Here is a 21,776-nt window from a genome sequence, read left to right as displayed (position 1 = left end):
ACTTTGCAGTCTGAGCTCCAGTGATTCAGCCAAGATCAGCAGGTAAAGCTTGGAGTCACGATGAGTCCAGGTGAATCACAGAGAACAAGTGGAACACACAAATAACTTGGAAGCAATTTTTATTAATCCAGTTAATAAATACGTGTTTTCACTGATGTCTTTTAAAATGTTCAGGAACAGAATATCAATTGTAACGAATTATCACTGTGCAACTGTTAACTTTCCTTTTAAAACAAAGTTGGTCATTTTGTGATTGAGCCTTTACTCTGGGTTGACTACAAAAACACAATATTTCAAAAGGTGTTGTACACTTATCAGAGCATTCTGAGTTTGAGGCAAATAATTAGAAAAGTAGGTAAACTGTGTTTCACAACAGGAAAGCCCTGAAAGCCTACAAAGAGCAGAGCTATGACTGTTGGATGCTACCGAGCTTTGAAAAGCGTCAGATTAATCAAAGCTGGACTGAGTTTAAAGAGGAAACAAAAACTACTGTGTATCAATTTGCATTACACAATAAGGAGTGAGTTCAACCGTGTTTGTTTAATTGATTTATAATTTCTGTTGGAATTTTTTTTAAGTTTATTCATATGCAGTTACATATAAAGGTTAAAATACAAAAAAAAAACACTATCTTGGCATTGACTGTTTCTATGTTAGTTTTTGGAGTCAGAAATTAGAAAGTGGTGAGTCTGACAACTGGTATATCCAGTCAGACCAGCATCTGCCAAGATACACTCCTAGTATATTGTTGCTACACGTTCTGGGTGCTAAATCAAGAACACCTAAACATGGTTTAGAAACTCCCAAAGCAACTTCAAGTAATTTATTAGTGGATAAAAACATTCAGTCTTTAAAATCTGAGTGAGAATCTAAATGTTACAATTCAGGCCATACTTGTGCAGTAGATTAAAGGCTGTGCATCAATAACTGACTTTTGTACGTGACAATTGAAGTGTCTCCTCTGAGAAGGTTCACCCAGACTGTCATCGTTTATTGTTCATGATGTATACACAAACTACTGTGGACCATGAAACACGGAGTAACGCTAACACAAACAATTTGATCTACAAATACTGCATAGTTTAATCAGTGCATTTGGATACGCATGATGATTCTATCATTAAGGGAAATGGAAGGTGAGGTCGATGTATTTTTGGTTTTGTTATGCATCTATTTGGAAAAGTGTAAACACTACATAAGACCTTCCTGAGCATGTCTTCCAATTCATTCTTTTGAACAGAATATCTGACCGAGACAAAAGAATAAACGACCTTGTCAAGATGAGAATTTCCCATTATATACTATACATCTATAGGCTTTTATATTAAAAAAAAACAAAAAAAAAAAAATCAAGGAATTCATTTTCAATATACATGATGAATACTAATAGCCTGGCACACATTTCTGTCCATCAAATTCAGTGCCAACAGCCAGACTGGCAAGATTGGGTAGACATAAGCTTATACAACGCCTACTTGTGCTGCCTCATTCAAAGAAACAATTTAAAGGAACTGACAACCTACTCTACCAGTACAACTGCTCTTGAGCACAGAAGGGGCACCTGGTGTCTTCAGGAGTAAGACACTTTAAAGGTCAGTGGAAAGAATGTTTAGAGAGCTATTGATTTACGCCAATAACCTAATGGCACCGTTCTCAGAGCCCAGCAGCAGTAGCCTCTTAGTGGGCAGGACTGCCAGGCTGGTCAGAGTGCCGCGGAAGTTCTCTGAACTCAGCTTTGTGCTGCTAACGGGACTCAGAGAGATGTCGGCCATCGAGTACACCCCAATCTTGTTAGCCACGGTTCCGGTTACAATCTCTGAACCGTAAAGGTCGAAGGCGTGGATGGGGTCAGACTGCGACCTGTACTGGCGAAGAGGCTTGTGCTCAAGATCCTTCCACACAGTTAGTGTGTAGTCGGTGGAGGAGCTGATGACCAGGTTTCCTTCTGCAGCCTGAAAAATAAATCCAGAAACAAAGCTAATGACTGTTGATGGCATATCAAAGTAAACACTGCCCAAATCAAAGTTTTCCCCCCATCATGTTACAAGATTTGAGATTTAGGCTACGTTTACACGAGGACCATCTTAACAGAAAACGCAAAAGTGGCGTCTTGTCATTTCACGTTTAGACGAGCGGTTTTGAAGGAAATCTGCGTATATACGGTGACTCTATAGTGTGCGGAATTCGATTGGATATGCATGCCAGGCAGCTGGGTGGCGCTGTGATAAAACTCCGCCATGTCTACGCGCATGCGTACTATCTCCCTTTCCGGATCTCCACCGCGGTAAATGTTCATGAACGGAATCTGTACAGATTCTGCACGTTTGTTGGTACGACTCCTGTAGTGTACATAGAGCTGCCAGAGTTGCTTGAAGGTACGAAGGATGGAAATAATCACACATCTTTGTTTACTTCCTTGTACCGGCCGGCAAACCAAAGCACCGGCGCACGTATGTGACGTAATCGCGTACGCGACGTGGTCAGATCTTGGCAAAGTTTTGCGTTTTGCTGTTTAGACGGAAACGTAACGGCGGAGAGTTTTCAACTTTTCCACTCTGGAGGCCGGTTTCAAATTTTTGCGTTATTAAGCCCCAAAACGCCGTCCTCGTATAAACAATAGGGTGTTTTGTTGAAACATTTTGACGTTTTTACCTGCAAGCATCCTCGTGTAAACGGCCCCTTAGTGTCAAGCAACGTGATCACAATGGCATTGCAAAGAAGTTAACATTAAAAATATGTCAAAGGAAAACATAACTATATATGAAAGATTTTAAACAGACACTGAATAACACTGAGAGGTTGTTTAGTTATAGTTGTTTATGACAGAAACACGTGCCAAACGTATTCAGACAAATAAATTAGCAAAGATTCTAAAAACTTTTTCACTTAGATCTGTTCCTAACCATTGTCTGAGGTTACTGACTCTCACACAGCTTGAGATCTGAAAAAACAAAATGCAACTAACAGTGTTGCTGTATTCACAGAAGTTGAATTTTTAGCTGAAAGTAAGTTCTTTGTAATATTCGTTTATGACAATTTAACTGTAATTTTGTAGTTTTTAGCTTTCCTGCTAAATACAAAATCAATTTTGGGTTGCTAGTGGTACGAACTAAGGAGAAGAACTTAGAATCTGAGTAAAAAAAAAAGTGCCAACGACAACCACAGTAGTCTTTCTAATGAGTAACCTGTGTCCATATTTGCCTAAACTTGTGCCTTTAAAACTAGAGATACAATCCTTGACCTAAATTGGGGTTAAATAAAGTTTGCGCTCTGTTGACAGCAGGCTGGGTACAACTTTCACCATCTCTGCACAACTACCCTCAGGGATTGTCAAAATAAAAGGCACTCAGCTCATTGTCTTTTTTAATATCAATCATATGACTACTGAAAAGTACAGACACACCTTCTGGCTTGAGTATGTCATTCGGTTGAGGAATACAGCAGCTGGGTTGATGCAATTTTCTGGGAATATTGTTGTGCTGCTGTCATGCAATAGCGGGTGTTTACATACATGGTGTTAAATTAAGTTAATACAACACCTATTAAATGACAGATGAAATGCACATCAAACAGCAACATTCCTCTTCCAGACAATCATCTTCTGAGTCACTGATAACCCTTGAACACTGAGTTCTCAACCTGAATCAGGCAGTTTAAGCGTCACAGTAAAATGATCTAACAATCTACGTTGACAACTCACAATGAGGCCAAGGTCAGACGTGTGATGTGCGAGTATAATGTGGGTCGCTCAGAGACAAAGGGTAAACACCAGTGACTAACTAAGTGATCAATGGCTGATGTGCACTGCATGAGCTGTGACTTTTACAGATGTGGTCATCCAAAAACGTCCACTGTTTGTCTGATTGTGTTAGATTTCGCTGGCTGACGCACAAAAACGTACAATTTGACACAAAGGCAACTCTAAATATTGTCTTCCTTCTGTCTTGTTGTTCAAAAACCAGTTGAGATTGCTGAATATGTTTTTTTAAATAACTAAAATTAACAAAAAAAAATAGCTTAGCAATAAATGCTTAAACATCTGCTGGATTTGATCATTTACCAGTCATCCAATCTATACAAGCATCTCTTCTTTCAGAAAAATCACACTGAGAAGAGACACTGTCTGTGGGGATTTCCAAAAAGTTTAAGTGGCAGAATACAAAGCTTGGCCACAGCATAGAATGCAACTGAAGTAATGTCACACACTGCACAGCCCACGTCTTCTGTAAACAACTTGGCTGGTACTTCGTGTAACCAGAGTTCAGGTTAGTGTGCACTTACCACGGGATAAAGCTGTTATTTTTGTAACTTACAAAAACAATCTTCTACCTAAGAGTCAGCAGATCAGATATCACTGAACACACATAGAAAGACTATAAAATAGCATTTCATGTTTATCCGCTTGGACATATTTTTCTGTATTACAACGCAAATTTGTTGGGGACGGAAGCAATATTTTTTTTTTTTTTTTTTTTTTACAGATTGCCAAACTGTAACATCAGACGCAATAGTATTACCACATCATGCTATGGTAATGTAGCAGAAAGGAAAGCATTTTCTGTTCATACATTTAGAGACACTCCAGAATGTTGGCTGCTAAACTCACAATTTTCACTCCATTCTTTCGTAAATCATACATCGCTTTTCAAAATGTTTAACCCTTTAAGCTTCAGTCAATTCCAGCCATTTTCAGTACAAAAAAATCGCTAATATTCTATTTTTAAATAAAAAAATTACGAAAATACAGGGAATATTGGACGCACATCGCGAGGTGCATTTCCTTGAAAACGACCGATTCGTGGATTTTATACCGACTTCAGGACATGTTTTGGGCAAAATAGTTTACTGGCTTGTGTCATCTGGATGTTAAAGGTTGGATTATGGCCGTTTTTTGTGGAATCTTTTTTTCTGTGTGTAATAATGAACCCGGAAATGTGAGTCGCGCTGTGTGCGTTGAAGCCGTGTATAGAGAACGGATGGATGAATATTTGTTTTTTTTGTCGGACAAATGTGTTTTTCTCACCCGCTGTGGTAATCGCATCTGAAAGTGGTTTATACCGGCAGATTCATGAGAATCTAAGCTTTCCATCGGCATATAGTGTTTGTATAATCGGGTTTGCAGCCGTCGGACATTCTTGAAATTCCTATGCAAATTAGTAGGTGTACCGCCGGCGGTACACCTACGACGCACTGAAGCGTAAAGGGTTAAATTAAATTCTTACATTTTCTCTAAAGACTGTTTCCAACAGCAATTTCATTAAAAGCCACCATTTTTAATCCATTCTAAAAGCATCAGTTTTTTACACAATCAACAAATCGACTGAAACTAATCCCAGTTTGTCTCTGCTAATATTTGAAGAGATGAGATGCATATTTAAATCTTGTAAATAACTATCACAAATGGATATGATAATAATCATGTTATCATTCCTCCCTCTCCCCTACTTCTTGGCTCTTCTTTGCTACCCACTGTTTGAATAAAGGCAAAGATGCCAAAAAAATACAAATGAAATTCACTTTTTTTTTTCCAACTGCCAAAGCTTCGTGGAATCTGCTTTACAGGTAAGTTATCTTCCAGTAGTCAAAACACTCCTGACTACTGACTGAGGGTGTTAACCAGAGGTGGTCTTATCCAGTTACAAAGATGTAATGAAAAAAAAAAAAAAAAAAAACTGCAAACAAAAAGCTCACGGTGTAAGCATACCTTCATCTGGAGGATATCTCCCTCGTGTGCTGGCCAGCCCCTCAGTACAAGTCCTGTGCGTGCATCCAGCAGAACAATGAAGCCAGATGAAAAACCTGCAGCCACTGTGCGTCCTGAGGGGCTCACTGCCAGGTAACGAATGAGCCCAGCACTCACATTGTTGTACGCCAGGCGAAATTCATGCTGGGGACACAGGGGAAGACTTGTCACTGTCAAGCCTGAAACAACTATATAAGAAGTGCAAAAAGCACTCCCATTTTGAAAACACAAAGCCTAGTAATTGGTGAGTGGTGTATGGCCTAAGTCTTGGCAGAATGAGGTTTCTGAGTGAAATTGTTACCTGCAATCCTGGTTTGCGAGGATCAATGAAGCGGAGGACAGAATCTGCGCTTCCAAACACAACACTGCAGTGTGGAGCTGGCATGGTGGTGACAGCTGTGATGGGACTCTTCCCATCCACAGCATCATATGAGCGGATGTGCTTCCCTAAAGACCAGAGATGAAATGCACTGACATAAACAACTAAAAACTACACCCTCCTAAGTTCTAATCATGAGACTAACTGCACTGTGCTTGAAGTTCCTCACCTGTATACTGGTCCCACAGGTGCACACTGCCATCACAGCTGACTACCTCCTGTGAAGCCTCTAGCTGTCCAACATAGAAGACAGACTTTCGATGCTCACTATACGTCAGTCTGGGCTCCATCTCCTTCGTCCCATCTCCATGATTATAGAGGGGCCACAGCTTCACAGTCTTGTCTTTGCTACCAGAAAGGAAGTAATCCTCTCCTGCCAGTGGTGCCAAACACTTTGTGGGGCCTGAGTGACCCAGGAAACTCTGGAGCCTGATCTGGTGGAAGTGGAAATGTGGATCCTGCTGATTGAGACCGATCTCATACTGCCAGTATGCCAGCCAGTTGCCCTGGAGGGAGCGGCTACTACGAGGGAGCTCCTGCTTCAGGGCACTGTCCTCAGGGGCGGGGCTCGTCACCCAGGAGGAGGAGAAAGACATTGTTCCAGTGGATGGAGTGGAGAAGGTAGAGGCAGTGGTGATGATGGGAGTGGTATGACTGGAGCGTCCCCAAGAGTTGCCCAAGCCAGGGTTGGGGCTGCCACCGTAGTCATTGTCTCGGGAAACTTGGATACGATTCCCTACAAGGCGACTCCCAAATGTGCCCGACTCGGGGACGGAGTCTCCTACCGGGGTGGAGCTAGTTGAAGGTGCAGGAAATGGGCTACAACCCATACGTCTGCCAAAACCAGTGGATGCAAGTGGCTCCAACCTGGATGTTGCTGTGACGTATGTCTCTGAACTCCCCTGACTCACACTCTGATGGTAGGACTGGGCCAACTGCCAGACCAACTCATGATTGGGAACCAGTTTCCGAATTGCTACATCACCTACAGAAAACCGCAAAAGAACACTGATTTTCAACAGGATTGTAAAAAATTAGCAGAGTATACTGTCTCAGTCCCACTAGAGGGGGTATTTTGTATGACAAAAGATGAGCTAATTCCTACCTGTGAGGCAGTGGAAAGGGATGTAGGATGCATGGGCCATCTCAGGGTTAAATACAGTCTGCAGCTCCTCCAAAACTGCCATCTCATACGTCACATTGGACTCTTCAGGTGTACAGACATCCACCACCGTGACTTCTCCCACAACTCTGCGAGGCGCGCTGTCCAGCTACAGATAAGATGAGACAATCATTTTTTTGTATTTTCAATTACATTCATTTATTTTTATTCCAAGAAATATGCACAGCAGTAGGGCAAAATTTACACCTGATGCAACCAGAAAAAAAAACCACTCTGTCATTCTCACAAATACACGTACTTCTTTGCCTTCCCTCAGTTTGTATTCAAAGTTACCGGCTCATTTTTATTCAGTCATATTTTTGTTTGGTTTTATGTCATTTGTTTTTCATAAAGCTCTTTGCGACAGATTTGTTTGTCGAAAGTGTTCGAGAAACAAATTCAATATGACATTTGTCAGGTTTTATTTATTGTATAGGTGTATCTTTGTTACGACCAATCTGAGTTTTAGACCCTGAGAGTGAAGACTGTTTTTGAAAAGAGTAATGAAAAGTCTGTTGGCTGACATGATGCTGTATTGTCATGGTAGGAATAAAGTCTCGGTTAGCGTTTAGTTACATTTCAGGTTATTGTACACGGCTACAAGGGAGTGTGTGTGTGTTTGTGCTTGTGTGTCTGCATAACTACCTGGGGCTGCAGAGAATGCAGCAGAGAGAAAACAGCAAAGAACCGCCTAAGAGTGTCAGCCATATGCTGCTGCACCATCTCCTTCCCGATGCGCAGACAGATGAGAGCCATCAGGCTGAGTGTCTTGAGACAGACAGCAGTGCGAGTTTGCACCCCACTGGGAAATCTACACAGTACAGCAGAATGGGAGGAACAAAGCAGAGGATGACGGACATATCTGCTGTAGCATATTTGTGATTACACTATTTCGACACAAAAATTAAAAGACATTATACTTTGAAGTACATCGTGTCACACACACAAAAAAAAAAAAAAATCAAACAAAAGCAAAACAATCGCCAATATTTTGCAGAATGAATTCCAACACCTGCCAATGTTATGACACAATTTATCAAAGCCAGAAATTGAAACAACAGAAAGAACTGTCAGATATTCGACTTCGTAATGGTCTTTAAAGTACTTTATGTTAAATGCCATTTCATCAGAAAACTAAATCAAATCTAAGCTTATAATTAAAATCACTTAATTGTACAGGTCTCCTTAAAAAATGGCAAAAATAATTCATTTTGCCATACACGGGCAGCCATTAGTGATTTACATGCAACTATCTACCCTGGCACTAAATTTCAGGGATTTGTTGTTGTACTGGACAGGCTGTACACAGAGCAGAGTGGAGGCAAATATGGAGAAAAATCCAAAATGTATACATCTGTAGTTTAAAGAGCATTTATAACACATGTCAGCACTTGGAAAATGTTGTACATATTGACTGCAGGATTTTTAAATCCTTGTAAATAATAAAAGTAACCTTTTGTTTTTAAATTATTTATGGCACTGGAACTGTCATACTGCACAGACAATCTTTGAGTTTTCCCTACTTCTAGCCCTGGTTGTGTCATTTCTGTAGAGTTGCAGAACTTACATATCAGTGAAAAAATGAGCTCACAGTGACTAAAACTGTGACAGGAGCTAAAAAATGCATACACATATACTGGTTTGTGTGTTATTTACCCCATACGAGGAGTGGTAAGCAGGTCCAATAGTGGTAGCAGCACATCCTGATTGATCTTCATAAGCATGTCCATCAGATTGGTATCAGAGAGAAAGACGATGATCTTCTGTGTAAGTGCAACAGCGCCAAGCAGACTTGCTTCCTTGCGTGTGTTAAGACGCTGTGAAGAAGGTGGAGACACCTAGAAAAACAGAAGCATAGGTAAAATAAAAGCACACTCTGTTGAAGCCCTCAACTGAAATATCACTTTAAAATAATGTTTAGTACAAACATTAGTTCCGCAGAAATAAGAAAAATTTGCTTTATATTGCAAATGGAAGATTTATGTGTGTGTTACTTCTATAAGCTTTTTTCTCACCAAATATCCTATATAAGGCAGATACTGGTAAGTGAGCACAGGCTCTCCATAAAGTTGAGCTATGTAGATGAGACAGTCTAACACAGGCCCTGCTGTGTGGTCGCCAACCACAGGTTTCTTCTCATACACGCTGCCCATCCCCACACTCTCCAAACTGCTCTCCTCAGATGCTGGGGCCACAAATTGGTGGTTTTCAAGTCCTATAGACACAGAACATGGTAAGGAAAAGGGTTGAGAAAACACAAGCAGCAACACATAGCACTGGCGGAGAACGCAAAACTCCAAAGCATGTTTTTGTCAGTAATAAGTAAAACAATGAAGCTTTTCAGGTTAGAAATGTACGCACCAATATAACAATTTGTGAGCAATCGCAGCAGGTTTCTGGCTACATATCGCGATGTCACTGTTGGTCCAAGTTTTGCTGATAGCCATCGAACAGTTTTGCAAACTGTATCTGTGTATGGAAACATAATTCTAGCATTAGACATTATCAGTTATTAAGCAAATGTTTCATATAAGCTTCCATCATTAACTCACCGAGAAGGATCTTTTGCTCTTTCTCCTCAGATTCTTCAGACGGATCATGGTCCTCCTCTTCTTGTCCTGTAACTATCCCTTTCTCAGTCTCTTCCAGTGTCATTCCATTCACAAACTCCCCCTCTAGAGTGGCAACCGTCGCTCCTGAAGCTTCTGTACAACCGGAGAGAGTGAGCTCAAGGTTGAGGACAGACGGGTCGTCTGTCCCCTCTTTACCCTCATTAGTCTCAGTCACCTCTTCTTCCTCCAATTCTCCGCCCTCCTCTCCTTCACTGGCATGTTTCAGATCTTGGCTGCTGTCAGCTGATTTGAGACTGGCTCTGTCCCGCATTGAATCATCACCCAGCGAGAGTTCACTTGTGCTGCTTTTGTCGCTTAGTTTCCCCACACTTAGAGACTCCTGATCCTGTTCCTTGGCTGCAGAGTTCTGGCTCTGCTGTTTCCCAGCAGCCACCCCTGCTCCACTGTTGACATAGAACCCATTCTGAAAGTCCTCTGCCTCTGACAGAAACACTTGATCACTGAGACTGATGCCAGAGGAGTAGTCAACCAGTCCAGTGTCTCCAACCACCCCCACTCCTCCACTGGCCCCACTGCTGCCTCCCATATTGCCACCAACAGACCCAGAGGATGCCCGCATCTCCCCACACTCAAAATCCTCCTCCTCCTCTCCTAAATTACACATGCCAGTCCTCAGCCCTTTACAAGCTTCCCCTCCAGAGTCTGACATGCAGCTTTCAAAGCCTGTGATGACCTGCAGTACGTGGGGCAGTAAGCTGGACAGAAAAGCCTGCAGGCCGAGCCTCACAATCAGCTGCAGAATGAAACAGTCCGTGTAGAGATAGAAACGCCCGCGCAGGCAGTGAGGGTTTTCATAAACGTTGATCAGTGGCTTCAGTAAGTACTTGCTTGCATTTCTGGGACCCAGAACTCTTGAGATGGGCTCAAAAAGGTACCAAGCTGCATAGACAGCAGTGGATTCCTCACGCATGAGAGCAAGGATGAAGGGCAAGAGGATTTCAAGACCCTCGGCTGTGATCTTATTCCGCAAAAGGGCTTCCAGCTGCTGCCACAAGTGAAAGACAACATCTCTTCCCTGAAGGCTGCACATAGTCCCCATTTTGTCATGGTAGGAAAAGATGAAGCAATGGAGAGCTGCAAAATAGGAAGGGAAAGGAAAAGGAGTGATGATGGAGTTCAGTAACTGGTGAGGGTTTGGAGGGGGGAGTCCATTGCAGATGGGGTCATATTTAAAAAGGAGTGGATTTGGGCAATGTGGTGTTTCTCTGTGTGCTATTCCAGAGTGCTTTTCTATTAGCAGCAGTGTGTCAAGAGCATTGTGTAAACACAGTGGCACATCACGGAGGTTGGCAGAGCATAGCTTCATAACTGCTTGGAAACGCTGCCTGAGGGGCGCGCCTGGTTTAAGTCCCCTCAGTTTTGCAGAGTAGAATATCTCAGCGATGAGAACACCAAGGGCCTGCATGTCTCTTTGGTAGAGTTGTGTAAGAGAAGGTAGAGATTCAATTATCACACCCCCTCTCATACAGTCCCTAGATGCTGCAGGAGGCCAGACTTCAGCGTGAAGACTTTTTACCAGGAAATTGTTCAACTTTTCCAGCTCTTCCAATGGTTGCAATGGGTTGAAACCCTCAGGGAGAATGAGCTTAATTTCCTCCGCGTTGGGGGCAGTCGTACTCACTTCCCCATATTTTTTGTTCGTTGGCCCGCCTCTTTGTAACATGGCACTTCGTAAACCGGGACCTATGTTGCTTGTGAAATCGCCAGGAAATGAACTCGGAGACTGAGATACAATAAGTGCTGTGTGCTCTCCTCCCATCTTTCCTGCCACTGTGCTCATGTTTGGCAGTGGAACAGAGCATGATGCAGAAGTGGATGAGCCAGTGGATGCTAACGAGTCCAGAGCTTCTGTACCTTGTTCAAGCTCTTCATCTCTGTCCACCATGGTCCAGCCACTTGACTCACACCCTGTGGACTCTGGCACCATCCCATCTACAGAGTCACTCATAGTGTCTACTGGAGGGATGTGGAGAGAAGGCACATTAAGAGCAGCAAGGCCGAGGAGAGGAGGCTCTGCTGGGGCATACTGCGAAGGAGATAAGCGTGGTGGGTGGGGCTGGTCAAACAACTGAACTACACCATATGTAGTCAGATTGGTGTGGTTGTCCACGAGGTGCAGGCACACATTCTTGGCCTTGACAGCTTCTTTCCCTGACAGCTTATAGCCAAATGTGAGGTCTATCCAGTGATGCAAATGCTGGGACACCTCTCTGCTCTCCAGAAGGCGCCGATGAACCTCAATGAACTCCTCACAAGACTTGCACCAGGAAGGCACATCCAGGTCTGGCATGTCGGGGTGGATTGAGCGGAAAATGGAGGGGTCTGTGTAGAACTCTGGAATGCACTCATCTGGGGTCCAGCTCTGCATCCGCTCCATACTAGCTGGGTATTCATTGGGCTCCCACTGGGATCTAACATGGCTGCAAAGCACTGACTTGGGTGTCTGCCGGGCTTTGTAGACATAGTAGGTAATGTCTGAGAGCACGTCAGATATGTGATGAGGCACGTGTAGGTGATCAGACTGTCCAGCCCCACCAGCACCCGCAAAGCCACTGAGGTCTCCACCTACACCGCCTCCACCAACCCCATTACCCACTGCAGCAGCCAGAGCCTCTTTGGTCATCTCATACGTAAAGTCGAGCTGCTTGTCTCCCTTGTTCAGCCTGAATTTTGACCTCCTGAGGTCCCGGAATTTTCCAAATGGCACAGTAAAATCCACAACCCATGGCAGCACCGGGTGATAATTTGGGTCTCCTTCTCGACGTCCAGCTAGCCTGTTCAGTTCCATCAGGTAGCGGAAGTTACTGACTCGGCCGTGCACCCAATCCAGAGCCAGTGTCTTCAGCTCATCAAAGCAGTCTTTGCAGAGTCTTTTGTTGTCTTGGCTCACACATGCACTTTCCCTTGGCAGCATACTGTTTGGCTCTTGTCTGCTGCTAACATGCCTGTCTGCATTTCCTTCCGTCCCCAGTTCCTCATAATGGGCCAGGTTGAGCTTGAGACGGCTGCAGAGCTGCTCATCTACTGCTATGTCCTGAAGAGACAGCTCTCCACAAGACAGACCTGCTGCATGACAAGCCTGCAGAGCAATTAGTAACTGGTAGAGGATGAACAACACTTTGGCATGGCTGTTAGCAAGCTTGGCTGGGCTGAAGGAGACAATATCATGAAGTGAATACTGAGTATAAGGTAAAATCACATACAACATCTCTGCTGTCTCCAGCAGACATTCTGCAGGCAGAACATTAGGACAGAGGTGGTCTGACTGGGACTTTGAAAAGCAAGATGTACTAGATGGCAAGTAGTTTTCTTTCTCTTTCTCTCTGGCTGGAGACAGAGAAGGCGATACTTTGTCAGATGGGATAAATGTGGTATTGAAGAGCTTCTGTAGCGCGTGACGCACAGCATCTACAGCTGCAATGTGCATCTGTTCACTGGCTCCTGCATACGCCTGGACAAGTTTGTAGTGAGCGTCACGCCACAGGTTCCTGAATAAAGGAAAAAAAAAGCAAACATATTACAATATTAAGTATGTTCTACACCAGGATTGCGTTGATTTTCTCAACAGTCTGGTTAGCCATAGCCATTACGGCTGACTGTTTGACTTTAGGATCTGTCCAAAAGCTATTAAGAGTGAATGATTAAGCAACCCCTTTAACAAGGAATGGCCTTTCTTCAGCATTAAAAATTACAGCTGAATAGAGCTCCTGTATTTATAAACAACGCACTCTTGCAGTTCATCTGAAGTGGGGTTCCAGGTAAAATTAGTGCTGCATCTAACAAATATTTTCATTATTTAGTTAACTTTTTCAATTAATCATTTACTCTATAAAACAAGATTTTTTAATACACATTCATAAAGTCCAGTGCCATTTCTTCCTACTACTTCTTTTGCAGCAAATACTTTATTTTCTGAGAGTAAAATTGGAGAATGGTAGGCACTTTAGTTAAACAAAAGACCTATCAAGTAATCAGTCATCAACATTTCTTCATCAGTCATCAATTAGTTAAAGAGATTGAGCACTACCTTGCAATCGCAGGAAATAATTTTGAAGTCTTTGGATGAGTTACTTGTCAGAAGAATGACTGCATTTCGCACGTAAGTAAGGTGACAAACACAGTTGCATTTAACAGTATTATTTAAAGTATTACAGTACCTGACATTAAGTTGTGACACACACTGCATGGTTCTGACATAAGAATCTTGTGACAGGAACTCCATCTGCTGATGACATGGGTCTCTGGCCAATCTGTAGCTCAGCTTGTTTTTCCTCAGACCCTGAATACACACCCGAGTCCAGCCAGGAGGCAACTTCGCCTGAGAGGACTGAAGGTATGTGGAAATTTCTGCCTCGCTGATGCTGTCGAATCGGGCACAGCGCATGATCCTTCTCTCCCTCAGGCCCACCAACCAGCGAGTAGGAACAAGGGCTATGAGCTCTTGAGGACGAGGACCTGGGCCTTGCTGCCGCCGGTCAACCCCCAAGTCTCTCTCAACTGCGTGCATCAGCCAATCCATGGCAAGTCTCCAAATGCTCTTTCAGAGGTACACTTGTCAGCTGCGTTCACCTCGCCGTCTCCCACCGGGGATAATTTTCAGGCATCCATGGAGGAAGAAATGAAAGTCATCAAGGGCAGAGATAATCTCCTCTTCCACCTGCCCCTCTGAGGAAATACAGTAATTGAAAAGCATAAATGGGCAATTAGATGAGCAACTGCTGTAACAGTTACATAGCTGTGCAAAGGTGGAATGAAAAACTGAATATTTCAACAGAGGAGTAACATAAGTTCCTGCAATGCAATTGCCGAGCAACGTGATGTTGGTGAATAGATCTTTCTCCAAGTCCCTAAAGGAGAAGCTCAGCTCACACGCACTGCCTCAACCCATTAAGTGCATTCACTTTAGGTTTGCTGATGAGCCTGTAGGTTTATTTTATTTATTCAAACTGCACTTTACCATAAGGAAAATGTCAGTCACTGCTTTTGACCAAATGTGCAACTCAGCAGTAGTTAAAATGAATTTTGTACTTATTGCTAGCTGGTTAACAGAGACAACATCCACGAAACAACAAGACGACAACAAATACTGGAAAGTATAGAAATGTGTAAGCGATTTACATAGGAGTAGCCTCTTGAGGTTTATAACTAACGGAAACAGAGTTAAAAGCTGGAACGAGATTTTTAAGGAAGTAACGTCGAAACTTATTGCTAGCTAACAGTTACCTCAACAAAGAAGCTAACGTTACGATAGCTTGTCAAAGAAAGCAAAAGCCACCAATAATTACAAACATAAAAAACAACGCCTAACAACGACAATCAGCTCGTTTATATGTAACTCAATCGTAATAACATCCAACAACCGCAGTGCTAATTGTTTGATATGAATCTGCTCACCTCTCACCACTTGTAGCCGCTGACAGCTAGTTAGCGCTAAGCTAACGGTGCACTCCGGTTTAACGCATGCTGAGCTCGTACAACATTAACTTCATAAAACTGGGAGATGCTGCGGGGATACACGGTCCTGCTCCATGCCCTGGCGGTTTACAGGTGCGTGTCAGCAGACGGACGGCGGTCGGTCAGCCGATTGTGTTTTGTTCTGAGCTAGTTGGAGCCATGTTTGAGAAGCGACGCCTCACGTGACACAACAGCAGCCCCATCTCATGTGATCCGTGCTGCAGCCGCATCACACTAAAAGCTGCACACAGGAGCAACTTCCTCAATGAGCTGCCAATAACATCTGATGAACAGCAGGAAGAATCTCCGTAGTGGTCACTTGGTAGAGAAATCAGACACTGAAGTGCTCTGTAGATTCAATTCAGCTCAGTTCAGTTATATTTATATAGCACCAATCCACAGCTGAAGTCATATCAAGGCACTTTATACAGTAACAGAGAGACCTTACAGGTTATATTATGGAGAGAAACCCAGTAAATCCAAAGATTACCTTCAAGCAAGCTGGAAAGAGAAAATTCTAATTTAACAAGCAGGAATCTTCAGTAGGACCTGGCTCAGGAAGTGCTTACATCTGCCTCAACTGGTTAGGCTGAGGTTAAAGGGAAAAGAGAAAGTTAAAAATCCAAAAATAAAAGTCCAACATCTTGATTCACTCTTCATATTATGTAATGTTTTCATCACAGAAGATGCAACAAGCTCAACCCTACACGGTGGCTGTCAGTCTCCTCACAGCTCAGATTCACAGTTTTCACTCCTTTATTTATTGACTGCACACTTGTACTGTTTATCTTTTGTGTTTTTTTTATTATGCTTTTGTTTTTTTCTTTGACAGGTGCTGCATGTGCTTTGTTTGTTCTGTAATATAATAGTCTCCTCACAGCTCAGATTCTGGATGTTCATTTTTTTCATTATTCATTTATTTGTATAGAATATTTAATGCCCATTTTAACTTTTTTGTTTTTTGTTTTTAATGATTTATTGTGTTTGCCTTTTCTTTGATTGGTGCTATATGTGTTTAGTTTGTTCTATCATGTAATTGTCAGTCTCATCCAAGCTCAGATCCTAGCTTTTCATTTATTTATTCATTCTTTGTTTGATTGTTTGTTTATTCATTTGTTCATGTATATGGATCAATTAACGCACATCTTCACTGTTTTTGTTTCTTGTTTCCAAATATTTGCTGTGTTTTTTTGTCCTTGATTGATGACACGTGTTACGTTTGTTCTGTAATAAAACTGTTGACTTTTCCTTGTCGCTTTGACAAAATGGCTTATGTGATTTTCATGCCAGGAAAGCAAATTAAATTTAAATAAATTGAACTGAACTGAATTGAAAAGAATAGCACAAAGAACAAAAGCAAAAGAAGCATAAGAGAACAACAAACACTGGGGAAGTTGGTGAGGCCAATAACTGCCGATCTGAAATGTGTCGCTCCAGAGCCTAAGCTACCTGCAGAGGGGATAAAATGCAAACTACAGGAGAGAGAAGACAAAAAGTTAGTGATATGCAATGATAATATATAAATGTGTAGAGAGAGAAAGTGTGGAGTGAAGAGGAGAGTTGCTCAGTGCATCATGGGAATAGTAGCATAACACAGGGGTAGTTCAGAGTCACCTGTAAACCCAATCTAACTGTAAATCTTATCAAAATGGAAAGTTTCAAACCTTATCTTGAAAGTAGAGAGGTTATCTGACTCCTGAAACCAAATGGAGAGCTGATTGCACAGCAGAGGAGTCTGATAGTTGAAGGTTCTGCCTCCCATTCTGCTTTTGGAAACTACTGGAACCACAAGTTAACCTGCAGTCTGAGACCAAGTGCTCTTTTGGGACAGTATGGGACAGTAAGGTCTCAAGGATGCAATGCAGCTCGGTCATGAAAAGCTTTGTATGTGAGGAGCAGGGTTTTAGATTCTGTTCTGGATTTTACAGGAATAGAGGTCAATATGGGAGTCTCTCCTGTCAGAACTCTGGCTGCTGCATTTTTGATCATCTTGAGGTTTTTCAGAGTTATTTTGATATTCAGATAGAAAGGAATTGCCATAGTCCCACCTAGAAGTAACAAATGCATCTTTAGATGTAGTGACAGCTCCAGTGGGGAAAAAGAGACATCTGTAGGTGATTTAAATTCATCTGATTTAACAATAAATTTAAGTTAACATAGTCTTAGTGGTGAGGGAAGGGCTTAAGTATAGCCTATCCTCTAAGCACACCAGCCACACTGTTTAACTTTCTATGTTATCTCAGTGTGGGAAAAACACTGTTTTGTGCCAAACACTCTTTTGCAAAATCTGCTGGTGTTTGACACTTCATGTTTCACCGTAAATCCCATGATTTCCACCTGACAATTTTTTTTAAAAAGAGCTTGAATTCCTCATTTAAAGTAACATTAGCAAATTACTATGTAAATCCCTAATATGAATAACGTCTGGCCACAAATTCAAATTTTGGCAGTACCTTTTGATGAACTACTTCCTAAATGTAAAGTAACTGAGTACATTTATTCAAGCATTGTACTTAATTACAATTTTAAGGTAGTTGCACTTTCCTTGAGAATATCCATTTTATGCTGCTTTATGCTTTCACTCTGCTACATTTGTTTTTGCAGCCTTTGTTACTTATTAAATGAAGCTATCGTAGAATGGAAGCTTTTATAGTACATGGCATTGTTAAAGATTAGCCAGTACTTCCAGAGAGCCCGTAATCAGTGTCATATCTCAGATGAGTTGTAAAAAATTCTCGCAATAATTGATTGATTGACTATTCTAAATAAACTTCTCAAATTGTTTCATTTCAGGAAATGAAATCTGTGGCCAAAGTAGAAGATGAGAGGAAAAAGTTCAAATAATAAAACAGAGCTGTGTATCAGAGTTTGTTTTGTTTGTTTGTTTGCTCTTCTCTTCTCCCCAATTAACCATGTGATAAGCTCTCAGATTTATCTACTGTCCTTGAATATCAAACTGTTTATACAATAGTTCATAGCTGATAATGGAGTATTTTTATATTGCTGTATTGGTACTTTGGCTTAATTAAAAATTTGAATTATTTTTTCCCTCAGTGACAGTTTGGCAGTTTTTCAAGTTTGCAGTCTCTGTTCTGCTCGAAATAAAGAATATTTTCTTTGTACCTCTCTGGGATGTCGTTAGAGTTTTCTCCACAAGGTGGCATTACATCTGCAATTTCACAGACAAACCCTGCAGCAGTTTTGTGCTGACTTTTACATTTGCAGTCATTTGATCTTTTTATTTCGTCTCAGTGGCTCCAACTTTGACTCAGTCTTTTATAACATCCCATAAAGTTTAATTGCATCAGGACCTTCATGGACCACTGTTATATTTTCACGCAGTTGGATGCTGACTGGAGCGATGACCGACAACCAAAAGCACAACAGTGAAATCAGGAAATCAGCTTTAACACTGCTCTTATGGAGTTGTTTCTTCCACAGCAAACCTGGCAAATTGCAGTCATTTGAAGTTGAACCTGTTCATCAGAGGCTACATAAGATGTATTTACTTCTCAGAATACAGTACATGCCAAAAATGGAAGTTTAAAAAGAAAATAACTCCTCGTTAATACAGACAACATAGAAATTGCTACGTTTTTATTTAAATGGTTTCTCTGAGATTGTTTTTGTTGACTCTAACTTGTGAGGATCAAGGTAGAATCTATTCTAAAGATTACAGTTGCAAATTTCATATGGATGCTGTTATAAGAAGTGTGCTAGCTTTTGTGTTAGTTTTGTTGCTGTGTATGAGTCCTGATGTTGTCTGCGGATGGAATGGTGTTCTTATGAATCTTGTGCCCAAACGACATTTAAAACAGCTTTCAGGTACACATACTTTAATGCATTGATGTGGCAACCTGTTTGCACGACACGCCGTTCATTTTGAGAGGAAGGTGAAAGGAGCTAGTGGGCACAGCTGAGAGCACAAAGTGACAGAATTAAGGTGGAAAAGCTCAACAAATTGAGTGTCCAGATTATAACACATTTTGCATGTCATAGAAATTGGTTAAAAATGAGCCTATACGCATGACCGCAGCAGGCTGGAGACGCACAATTACAGGGAAACAAATTAAAAGCTTCTCTCATCCTAGCATACCACCATTGCAGCATAATTACTGTCAGCACTTTTGCAGAAAAGATAGAGCCAAAGAACATGACATTCCTTGGCTCAGCATGTAATGTTCCTTCTTAGGTCCTGCTCTCAGTAGTTTATAGAAATGCCAGGCTGAATGTGCATTATGTTCCGAGGCACAGTGTTGGTTTTGGTTTATCGCATTCACTGCAATGTCCTGAACTTATGTTACATAAGAAGTGAATGGACACAATGCGGTATCCTGAGCATTGCATTCCTGTCTGGAACAGCAGCCCAGCAATGTATGTGCTTTGTATTGTGTGACATAATGTGTGAGTACAATCTTATAAATTCACCAGAAAGGTTCTGTGGTTTTCTTTTGGCTGGAAAATAGCCTGATGTGACCTGTGACAAAGTGGTCACTTTTGTGCAGTATGAAAAGCCATTTTTGACTCGAACATTCATTTAATCCACATTATTACCTCAGCAAGTAGATTCTGTTTTCTATTTGTTTGTTCTGTTGGTAAAACTTGTGTAAAAACAGGCTATGGGATTTTTCGGTTCAAAGAATACCATCTATAAAACACTTTATCCTCATAAAACAACTTTTCTTTTTCTCATCATCTCTGTCATTCATGAACTCGTTGCCCACTTCTTGTGGACAGCAACATTTTGTCCATAGCTCAGTGGTTTTGAGTCTGAAGCTAGTTTTAGTTTTTTAAAATGAAAAAACTAAATCTGAGATGTCAAGGGTAAAATTAAATATTTACCTTTTATTTTGTAAAATTATATTATTTTGTGTTGGCCTGACAAACGTTAACATGTCCACTGACCAAGTGAATACACTGATTTGGACTAAAATGTAGCATTTTCTCTGAAATAAGTGCTTAAATTAAGCATTTCCAGTGTACACAAGAAAGGGAAACCCACATTACTGTTATGCTGAAATAAGTGAAAATTGCTTGCAAAGAACTAAAGAATTTATTGAACTACATCTGAAGAAGCCAAGCCGGGTAATGCAGCTACTTGAATGCAACACGTTTTCTGAGGTTGCTCAGGTAACAAACCCATTTGTGGTCATACTTTGGTGGCAGAAAATGACAAGCCTCGAGTGTGAGGACGATACTTTCTCCCATCTGCCTCACAAGCTTGTGGTCTCAGACTTGAGGTCTGCAGATGGACTATTCCTTGATGGAGCGTTGGTTCTGTCCACTGCATCTGACACACAGACTGACATTTTTATGTTAAGATTGGACTTATTTTAGATACTGCTGCAATTTGTTGTTATGTTGTTTGTTATTTCTACTACAAATAAAGTCAATAATGAGCATATAGGAGAGGTGCAGGATTATTGATTTTAATGCACAGCTGAATTAACTTACTGGAGTGTGGCAGTGAACAGTCCAGGTCAGAATGAGATAAGATCAGACTGACAGGAAAGTTAACTGAAAGTTCAACAGTCTTTTTGGGAATTTGAACATTTCTTGGACCTTCTGCTGAACTCATGACAGCAGCCTTTTCCAGGCACAGACTCATACCAAACTCTGATGAAATTTACTTCAGTTAACAGCCAGTTCACCAGAATAAGATGAGGAAAGAATGATGCATAGTGTGTCATCAGATCATCAGAGGTAGATTTTTAAATTTGACTTAAGTAAAAGTAGTATAAGCAGAAATACTCGGTTACAAATAAAACTCCTGCTTTCATTATATTTTTTGAGTGAAAGTGTCAGAGTACTGGATTAAAAATAACGACAGTACTGAAGATGAAATGTCATGTTTCACAGTCATGTAACTGTATTATAATGCATTCAAATGTTCACCATTGTAAACTGGTGAAGATGAGGCTGTTTTGATTTATTTTTTATGCTGCTGGGTACCGTATCCTGCACTAATACATCATCCTTTATGAGTTATTGTGAATTTTGCAATAATAGTCTTAATTTTCATAATAACTTAAGTAGCAAAATAAATCTAGTCGAGTAAGAAGAGCAACATTTTTCCTCTGAAATGTACAGAAGAAGAAGCTCAGTCGAGCATTTGTGCTTCATCATCCTCCAAAGGCAGATACAAAAATGCCTGGTGTTGTTCTTCCACATGACATTGCTGATAAAAAAAAAAAAGAAACAAACTTTAAAAACTTTCAGAGCCTGTAACTGTAGGATCATCCATTTGCAAACCGTTTTTACAGGATGGGAAAACCGCAGAACTGTGACTGCAATGCCAGAAAAAATAACGATATGAAAAGATCTTTATTGTTGATAATGTTTGAGGAGCTTTTTCTCTGTTAATCAGTAATTCTTTTTGTTTTGGTGGCTCTACATCTCTCTCCC

At 41.3% G+C, this 21,776-nt stretch overlaps 1 protein-coding gene across 1 annotated transcript; it reads right to left on the bottom strand.

Annotated features, from left to right (window-relative positions):
* Positions 1-102: 102 nt before the first annotated feature.
* wdr81 (WD repeat domain 81) lies at positions 103-15,584 on the bottom strand. Its single transcript, XM_022211646.2, has 12 exons — positions 15,312-15,584; positions 14,075-14,582; positions 9,837-13,405; positions 9,646-9,753; positions 9,300-9,499; positions 8,941-9,122; positions 7,930-8,095; positions 7,228-7,393; positions 6,292-7,107; positions 6,045-6,190; positions 5,705-5,887; positions 103-1,952 (listed from the first exon to the last, which is right to left on the bottom strand). The coding sequence occupies exons 2-12, from the start codon at positions 14,434-14,436 to the stop codon at positions 1,626-1,628; spliced, it is 6,225 nt and encodes a 2,074-aa protein (XP_022067338.2). The 5' UTR covers positions 14,437-14,582; positions 15,312-15,584; the 3' UTR covers positions 103-1,625.
* Between the last annotated feature and the right edge of the window lie 6,192 nt (positions 15,585-21,776).

This window comes from Acanthochromis polyacanthus, chromosome 13, assembly GCF_021347895.1.
Source record: "Acanthochromis polyacanthus isolate Apoly-LR-REF ecotype Palm Island chromosome 13, KAUST_Apoly_ChrSc, whole genome shotgun sequence".
Taxonomy (NCBI): domain Eukaryota; kingdom Metazoa; phylum Chordata; class Actinopteri; family Pomacentridae; genus Acanthochromis; species Acanthochromis polyacanthus.
Note: the sequence above shows the minus strand (reverse complement) of the source record. Positions and strands in the feature narration are given on the sequence as shown.